This window comes from Bison bison, unplaced genomic scaffold (genome assembly GCF_000754665.1).
Source record: "Bison bison bison isolate TAMUID 2011002044 unplaced genomic scaffold, Bison_UMD1.0 scf7180017864498, whole genome shotgun sequence".
In the NCBI taxonomy this organism is placed as follows: domain Eukaryota; kingdom Metazoa; phylum Chordata; class Mammalia; order Artiodactyla; family Bovidae; genus Bison; species Bison bison.
In genome coordinates, this window is record NW_011495057.1 from 1,120,080 (window position 1) to 1,129,989 (window position 9,910).

Genomic DNA, 9,910 nt, shown 5'->3' on the forward strand with positions numbered 1-9,910 from the left:
CATATGTGTATCTGATTCATACTTTGCTGTACACCTGGAACTAACACATTATAAATCAACTATAGTCCAATAAAAATGTAAAAATAAAGAAAGAAAAAGGCTGAAGCATTCGTCCTGTACTTTATGAACTCTATATCATGATAAGCAAACAGCCCTACAGACGATGAGTAAAAGTTCTTAAATCCTTACGTTCTCTTAACAGAAGAATTAGTTAATAAATGTGAAAGGAATGATATAATTAGAAAACCATTATTTTGCTCTCCCTAATGAATAACTGCTTCAGCTAAAAATTATAAATGGATGGAACCATTAGCTGAAAGGATACTAAAGGATTTTTACAAAGCAAGTTATTTCAGGCTGTCACCACCTGAACACACTGATAAACCTTAGCATTCTAAAGGGTGGGTCAGCCAGATACTATGTGCCTCTTGATGTGATGCAAAAGAGAATACAATCTATGAAACACTACTGACTAAACAGTGAAATAATTAAATCAAGCTTTTAGATCTAACTTACGGGAAATATGTATGATATAGAAGCAAGTTAAATGACATGACAAGAAAACAAACAAAAAAATCCAGAATGTGAAATATTGCATGGTACCAATGACCTAGTTCTTTCAACAAGACAATGTGGGTGGTAGATAGAGGGGATGGGATGGGGGTGGGGCGCAGGGAATGCTCTACATTAAAAAGAGATTTGTTAATAAAGGACCTAGGAAACAAATGTAACACATAGAATCTGTCCAGATCTAGATTCTAACAAAACAACTGCAAAACAGACATTGTTTTAGACAACCAGAGAAATCTGAATATAAACTGGGAATTAATGGTACCAACGTGCTTTTCATTTTGTTAAGACTCGATAATGGCCACTGTGTTAATATAAGAAAAAAAAATTTAAGAGATGTTTATTCAAGTATGTAAGGGTGAAATGACAATGTCTGGAATTTGCTTTACAATGTTTTGGCAACAAAAAAGGGTATTTGATGAAGCAAGTGTGACAAAATTTTGAAAATTGCAGAATCTGGGTAGTGGGGGTTCACTATGCTATTTTCCCCACTTCTGTGAATGTTTGAAATTTTTCATTTATAAAATTACCAAACAAAACAAAAATTCATGTTCCTTCCCTACAACCATAGTTTCCAAACTAGAGACTGTCTAAGAGTCCATGTCCCATGCAGAATCCTAGGACTCACCCCAAAGAATTCTGATTTTGTTTGTCTGGGCACAGGCCCAGGTTCCATTTTTAACAAGTCCTCAAGGGAATCCAGTACAAAATCTACAGGCTCGTATCTGAAAATTATATATTCAGACTACTTCACCAAAAATCTTTAAGCATATCCCACCCTAAAGAAAAGGCATGATCATATCTCTTAACCTCCCCTTCAAGGCTTACCCTACTCATATCTGCTCATAACTTGTCCTTTTCCTGGGACTGTAAGTTCTATGAAGGCAGGGCCCTCTGTTTTTATTCCCTATGGTGTCCCCAGTGCCTAACAGAATACCTCGCACACAGTACACATCAAATAAACATTTGCTGAATAAATGAATTCATTACTCATTAATCAATGAATAACAGCAAAGAGAAAAAAGAAGAGTTAACTGCAGTTCACTATTTCAAAATTAGTTCCAGGGAACAACCTGAGATAGTTTCAATTTCTTGCCAAAAGTCAGTATAGGAGGTATGGTATAAAGACTATAAATAAGAGTCTGGGAATAACAATAAACTAAAATTAAATAATAAATAAGCATAGAAAAAAGAGGGGGACATGGGTTAGCCTACACTTTAAAATACAAGTACAAGACAAACCTCAAACCTAAGACCCAAACTTTGGACGTTAATTTAAACACCCAACCTACTACTATTTGTTTAGAATTGTTTAGAAACTAAAATGAAAATGTGTACTCTTAAATTTCACAATCCCAAATGAGGGGTGGGGTGGGCATAGAGATAAGAGAAGTAAACTAGCACATGTACATATTTTAATGGAAATAAATGAGTAACTCAATTATTGTGTTCTCTGTTTCAAAAAGCACAATTACTGCTTTCTCTGTTCAAACAGCACAATCCCCTAAAATAATGACACAAGTCACAAATGCAAAAAAGAATAACTGCCAAACATAACAAAAATTATTTTAGGGTGATCTTCTGAGGCTATGTAGAACTAGCTGCAAAAATAGCACTTACCAAAGATGGTCCCTATTCTTATATTTCTACCCCCATATCACTTAACTTTAAATTTTTCCTTTTTAATAATAAATTAATAACACAACTTTTTAAGTTTTTAAGGAATTATAATAAACACATAAAATTTTACAGATGCAATGGACACACAGCCCAACTCTTCACTGGGGAAATTGAAACCCAGGTAATAAAAAAAGATTTACTTAGTTATACAGCGAGTTAACAGCAAAACAAGGATAGGTGAATGCTCTCAATTTCCAGTTCAGTGTACTTCTCACTATACCATGCTAACAGGATATTTCTGAAAAATGTTGTCATTGTGAAATAGTAGTATCTATTCACCTTCTTGTACACACATGTGTGGGGTATTCATCAGCTATGTTCTGGACTTAAACTAAATGGATATCTCTTAGTAGGGATAGTATTGGGAAAGGGGAGCTACCAGACCATCTTCAGCAACAGAACTCTGTATGTAGTCTTCTCTGATACATAGGCCTTTCTGTCATATGTCATAAAGAACCTCTAGTTTTTACTACATAACAACATCAAAACTTGTAATTGTGAAATAAAACTGTAGAGTTATACAAAATCTAATCAAAATTTGGATATTCACTCTTTTGTTCATTATAAAATATACGTGGTTCCTTCTTCTGGATTAAAAACATTTCTGACTCAAAAAATTAATGAATGGCCCAATTCATGTCTCAGCTGTTACTCTGAGCCACCTCTCTGTACACCCACAGGGTTCTTGTAGTACAAAGCCTGTTTAACAGAATAGCGAAAGTGTAAGATATGCAGAAAGAGAGTAAGAAAACTACATCTCTACAAACCAGCTGCCAATGTTATAAATCATGACTAAATGAATAAACAGTCTTCAAAAGCCCTCCTCATCTGTACTAAATCTCATCTAAATGTCTCCATTTTCAGTAACAATTGGCTTGGACACTTCAAATAAAGTAGAGCTGGATTACGAATTTATGAGAATGGTTTGAAGTGCCAGATAAATTACTCTGCCCTTAGAGAACACAAAAAATATCAACTTCCAGCCTAAGTACAGTAACTAGCATGTAACAGGAATACTGTAAATATGACAAAAAATAATAGTTACCAATTAACAAATGCTAAACTGTGAAAATGGAGAAGGTGATGGCACCCCACTCCAATACTCTTGCCTGGAAAATCCCATGGACAGAGGAGCCTGGTAGGCTGCAGTCCATGGGGTTGCGAAGAGTCAGACAAGACTGAGCAACTTCACTTTCACTTTTCACTTAATGTATTGGAGAAGGAAATGGCAACCCATTCTCCAGGCAAGTGTTCTTGCCTGGAGAATCCCAGGGACGGGGGAGCCTGGTGGGCTGCCATCTATGGGGTCGCACAGAGTCGGACACGACTGAAGCGACTTAGCAGAAGCAAACTGTGGAAAATACTGAAAGAGATGGGAATACCAGACCACCTGACCTGCCTCTTGAGAAACCTATATTCAGGTCAGGAAGCAACAGTTAGAACTGGACATGGAACAACAGACTTGTTCCAAATAGGAAAAGGAATACATCAAGGCTGTATATTGTCACCCTGCTTATTTCACTTATATGCAGGGTACATCATGAGAAACTCTGGGCTGGAAGAAGGACAAGCTGGAATCAAGATTGCCGGGAGAAATATCAATAACCTCAGATATGCAGATGACACCACCCTTATGGCAGAAAGTGAAGAGGAACTAAAAAGCCTCTTGATGAAAGTGAAAGAGGAGTGAAAAAGTTGGCTTAAAGCTCAACATTCAGAAAACGAAGATCATGGCATCTGGTCCCATCATTTCATGGCAAATAGATGGGGAAACAGTGGCAGACTTTATTTTTTTGGGCTCCAAAATCACTGCAGATGGTGACTGCAGCCATGAAATTAAAAGACGCTTACTCCTTGGAAGGAAAGTTATGACCAACCTAGAGAGCATATTCAAAAGCAGAGACATTACTTTGCCAACAAAGGTTCGTCTAGTCAAGGCTATGGTTTTTCCTGTGGTCATTATGGATGTGAGAGTTGGACTGTGAAGAAAGCTAAGCAACAAAGAATTGATGCTTTTGAACTGTGGTGTTGGAGAAGACTCTTGAGAGTCCCTTGGACTGCAAGGAGATCCAACCAGTCCATCCTAAAGGAGATCAGTCCTGGACGTTCTTTCGAAGGACCGATGATAAAGCTGAAACTCCCAATACTTTGGCCACCTCATGCAAAGAGTTGACTCATTGGAAAAGACCTTGATGCTGGGAGGGATTGGGGGCAGAAGGAGAAGGGGACGACAGAGGATGAGATGGCTGGATGGCATCACTGACTCAATGGACATGAGTCTGAGTGAACTCCGGGAGTTGGTGATGGACAGGGAGGCCTGGCATGCTGCAACTCATAAGGTCGCAGTCGGACAAGAGTCAGTTCATGAGTGACTGAACTGAACTGAACAAATGCTAACTGAATGCCACATGTTGTGATGATAGGTTTGTCTATATTATTTAATCCTTCTGAAAATCTAGTACTATTATCCCCCCACTTTCCTGAAGATGAAATAAGCTCTGAGAGGTTAAAATAATTTACCAACAATCATCTGGTAAGTACTATGGCAGAGCCTACATCTGAATCCAGGTTTAGAACCTACAGAAAGATTTGCTGAATGAACGAAGTAATTTTTTTTTAATCTTGCAACATACTATCAAAACATTCTGACTGAAACTAATTGGATATGCAACAGATATTGGTAACACTCATTAATTCATAAATTATGAACAATGGCAAGCATATAGCTTTAAGGCCCAAAGAGTCAATGACCTCAAAGTCTTTTCATTCCACCAACAGTAATACAAACCCAAATGTGATCAATTCAACTGGCAGGACACATAGAGGGATTATACAGCAATAATCTAGAATCTGGAAAGCTAGCCACACTCTTTTGAAATAATCCAACGTGTGACCTAGGATTGTCAAAGTTAAAAGTACACAACAAAAGTCCAATTGAGTGATAGGCATACTAGCAGTGTTAACAGGTAAGTTACATGGGACAAAGCTTATTTTTGGAATATTAGTAATTTGAGTAATAACATGACATTCACGTAGAGATGCCAAATAGGCAGTCAGGTATTTAGGATTCAAAAACAGCAAAAAGACTGAAAAATGAAGACCAGGATATTATGAGTAAGGAGATGGTACCAGTCAAAGATGTAAGAATGGATGAATTCTTCAAGAGAGGAGAAGAGAAAGATAAGTATTATGGCACCCAAGATTGAGGATGAGAGAAAAAGAAGTCAGCAATGAAAAAATAGGAAATCAGTAGTTCAAGAAAGCCCAGAAAGAGAGACTTTAAAGAGGAAAAACTCAAAAACAAAAACTTGAAACACTTGCCTTCTACATTCTGAAAAACTGACTAATGGAAGACGGTAGTGACACATACTAAGCGAACAGCAGTCTTGGAACTTAGTATGTATGCACTGTTCAACTATCATTGGTTCCCTTCCCTTCATGCCACCAACTCATTGCTACACCTCCACTGACTAAACAAAACTAGGGGGGAAAAGGTCAAAAACTTAAAAAAAAAAATAAAGCTACAGTCGGATAGCTATATTTTCAATAAATGTATCTTGAAGAAAAATATATATACCTAACCTTCCCACTCACCAGGCTTTGTTTTTCCTTTTTAATTTACAAATTACAGACATTTTTCCCCTCTAGAAAAATTAACATTAAACTCCATCCCTTACTGTTTTCAGAGGTATTCAACAACTTGAGAAATTGCTAACAAGCCTTAGATAAAATAATTCTAAAGTTTAAAAACAAGTTGGGAAAAGGAAAACAAGTTTAAAAGTTTAAAAACAAGTTGGGAAAAGGAAAACAGCTCTTGGATGATCATAAACTATTACACGGACAGTAAGAGAACCATTAGGACACTGGAAGGAATCTGACTGACAGAAAACCAAATTACTGAGCAATCTGGATGCTATGATAAACAAGGGAATGGGTACCATATTACCTTAGTATCTGCAGACTCTACTAGCATTTGCAACATGAAAAATGTGTTTATCTAGTTCTTAAACTATGTGTTCAAGATAAGGTTGAAGAAATCATTCATCAGCGCTTCTCCCAGTTACATTATCGTATAACCACTAACACTCAACAAAAAAGCTGTTTTCATGGTGGGTGAGATGGTTTAAAAGACCCTTTGCCAGCAACTTCTTCTGAAAGCAAAACTTTCATTTCTGAAGAAGGGATCTAGTCAAGGAAACATAATTTGACAACTTTTTTTTTCCTGAGATTATAAAAAATATATCAGAACTTCAGTGTTCACATGGCACATAATACATAATGTGTATACATAATATAAACATAATACATACTGCTGCTGCTGCTAAGTCGCTTCAGTCGTGTCCGACTCTGTGCGACCCCACAGACCGCAGCCCACTAGGCTCCCCTGTCCCTGGGATTCTCCAGGCAAGAATACTGGAGTGGGTTGCCATTTCCTTCTCCAATGCATCAAAGTGAAAAGTGAAAGTGAAGTCGCTCAGTCGTGCTGGACTCTTAGCGACCCCATGGACTGCAGCCTACCAGGCTCCTCCGTCCATGGGATTTTCCAGGCAAAAGTACTGGAGTGGGGTGCCATTGCCTTCTCCGATACTACTCAATAGGTACCAGCTAAATAAAGCAACAAAAGCCAAAAAATAAACAAAGTCAATCAATTTAAAAAGGGTATTGTTAGTACAATACATCAGATGTCCAAAGTCCGAACAGGAAAGAGTGAAAACAGACTCGTTGAAAAAGATGAGGCCGCCTGCTAGGTCATTCCAAATGGTTCAATGAATAGAAGAATGAATCCTTGATAAGAAACATAAAATAGAAAATTCATGCTAGATGCTACAAATCTGGAGAAAGGATTTTGCCTCCAAAGAAAAATTCAATCTTTACCAAGTTCAGATTAATATAATAAAATTTTAACAGCTAACAGTAAATAATTATGGAACTAAACAGAAAGAAGAGGGTGGGGGAATAAGTCTGTTGACTATGGTTCTTTAAGGTCGTGGGCTCTAAGATACTTGGGGGTCCTAACTCCGAGAGGCCCTGCCTGCCTGCCCACTTTGCCTCTTTGCTCTTTCACCCTTTCATCATTACATCAGTTTCAACTTGCATCTCTATCAGATGATTTCCAAATGTTATCTTTAACTATGAGCTCAGTTTCACATCTCCAATAGTCTACAGATCGTGTCTTTGTGGTCGTCCCACTACCCCCTCAAACACAACAAACCTAAAACTCATCCGTTGCCAGTTCTTCCCGAGTGATTTCCAAACCTGACTTGTTTCACCCATGTTTTTATCAGTCTTCCTATAATCCAGGCTTACAGTCATCTAATTTTTTAGTTGTCCCTTCTCCCCAACTCTGCCAGTCAAATTCCATCAATTCTCCTTCCCCATCCAAATGACCCAACTTGGAGCTTCAATCATTTCTGGGCTATGTTCAATCTCACCCCATTTCTAGTCTCTCTCCACACAACCCATCCTGCACATGGCTACCACATTCACCTTCTTCATTCATCCTGGCATAATCATATTTACAAATACTTAATAGCCACAACATTCTGAAAAACATCTAAACGCCTTAGCCTAGCAATCAAATCCTCCAGCTCTAACCCCAATCTATCCTTCTAGCTTTCTCTTCCCCTAAATGTGTGCCAGCCAGTCATGTTTCCACCCTCAATTCATGTTATCTTCCACTCCCTCTTTGAGTACCTTCTACCCAAATCCTATCCATCCAGCATCCAACATACTCCAACTCTATCAACTCAAAAGTTCTTCCTTTCAATATCCAATTACCTATTCCAGTCATTTGAAACTTACTACATATTTTCTCAATCTGTGTTTTGCTTTATTTTTGTATATGAGATTAGGATTTTCAAGAAAAGAGTTCATGACTTACATTTCCCAGTATCCTCCACATTTCAATAAATTTATGAGGTTCCCACCGAATGAACTATGACAAGAGGCTAGAAGACCACTAAACAAAACTAAATACTAAACTTCCCCTGTAACACTGCTCCATGGAATAAGGATATCAAAAAACAGGCAAAATCAAAGATATACAAAAACTTGGTAAGTATTAAGAAGAATGAGACTTCTTAAAAATTCTGGAGATCCTTCCTAGAAAGATATGTTCTAATTCCTTCTCTTATTCAATGAAATGTTTTCCATTGTATTAAGCATCAACCCTCCTTTTTGTTTTTCAATATAAAGAGCATCCATAATGTGGGTGAGACATTTCAAATACACAACCCACAACTCTTATTTCAGTCAAAGATGCTCAGAGTCATTTAGAAAGCTTTGGAGAGAAACTCTCTTGTAGAACCATACATTTAAAAAAATATATATATATACACACAGCTATTTTGAGTAACTGAAATGTATATTAATTTCATACGTTAACTTACATTTTCCTGATTCAAGATAAGATGTTAAAATGGTTATTATTTCTCTGAATAGCGTCATTTAGTTCACCTAACTTTACTCCCAAATACTGTGTACATCTAACATTAATTCCCTGACAAGGTTGTAAATTACTACCTAGGTACATATTCCTTGCAACTTTAAAGATAAAGTGGTTTTGTTTGGACAAAAACAAAATAATTATATAACTGCTAGTTGTTTGATAAAGGAAAAACTTGCTTACGAATAGACTGTAGCGAACAGTATTAGGGGAAATTGACAAAATTTTAAAACTCCAATTATCTATAGATAACTGTTCATGCTATCAAACACTGAAGAATTTTTTAGTGTTTTGGCCTTTCATATCATAAAAACTTTTTTAGAATGCTACAAAATCTATCATGTAAAGCACAACACCAAAAAAGGCAGTTATGACAAAATATCTGTGCAGTACTTTTGTAATCAACAGTTAATATGGTGATGATCTATCATTAGCTCGGGTTTTTACACTTAACAGTCCAGCAAAAAGTTCCTCTGACTCAAATCACCTATGACACGTTGGCTCAAAAATCACTTCCTCAAAATCGAGAATTGTCACAAGTCTAAAAATTAAACCCTTAAGGAGCTAAGCAGATGGAAATGGAAAGCAGTCTTTTCCAACCTCACTGTCAAACCGATGGGAAAGTTCGTAACTAAGCTCGCGGTTCAACAAGCTACATACGTAGTAGTAACTTTGACGTGGTAACTTTTTATATGACGCCTGCAACAGAGTTTTATAAGTATCTCTTGTGTGATGATGAACTGAGTCAGAGCTAAAAGTTCAGGGAATTCAGAGTCAGCCCAATGATACACCGGGCCAGGGCAGGAGATTTTAGAGGGACTCCAAGATTCATCAGGGAAAACACCAGGTTCCGGTGTTTTCTAAGATGATGTACACCTGAAACTTTCTTTCGCAGATAACCAGACTGAGAGCAAGAGGAAGGAAATAAATAGAGACTCAGACAAGCACAAGAGAACAGGGCTACTCACCAGCAGACAATCTGAATTCACTTCCGATTTGGGATCCCGCAGCAGGTTGTCGATTTTTTCAAACCGAGTCTCAAAACTGTCGCCAGTCGACATGTTGCTGCTGCTGTGACAATACCCTCGTACCAGCACCGGCAGCGGAAAGCGATTTCAACCAACTTCCTCCGGCGGTGGGTTCGCGGCCGCGGAGCGGAGAAGCCGGAACCCCAGGGTCACCAGGTGCGCCCGGTGCCCCCTCCTCCCCCTCACT

The 9,910-nt window shown here is 37.8% G+C and overlaps 1 protein-coding gene across 2 annotated transcripts in view; it reads right to left on the reverse strand.

The window, feature by feature from the left end:
• ROCK1 (Rho-associated, coiled-coil containing protein kinase 1) overlaps positions 1-9,904 on the reverse strand; it is a 124,383-nt gene extending 114,479 nt beyond the window's left edge. For both annotated transcript variants that reach the window (XM_010828908.1, XM_010828907.1), the window contains exon 1: positions 9,664-9,904. In XM_010828908.1, the coding sequence (XP_010827210.1) occupies positions 9,664-9,756 (93 nt within the window). In that variant the 5' untranslated portion in view covers positions 9,757-9,904. The remainder of the gene's footprint in view (positions 1-9,663) is intronic.
• Positions 9,905-9,910: the final 6 nt, after the last annotated feature.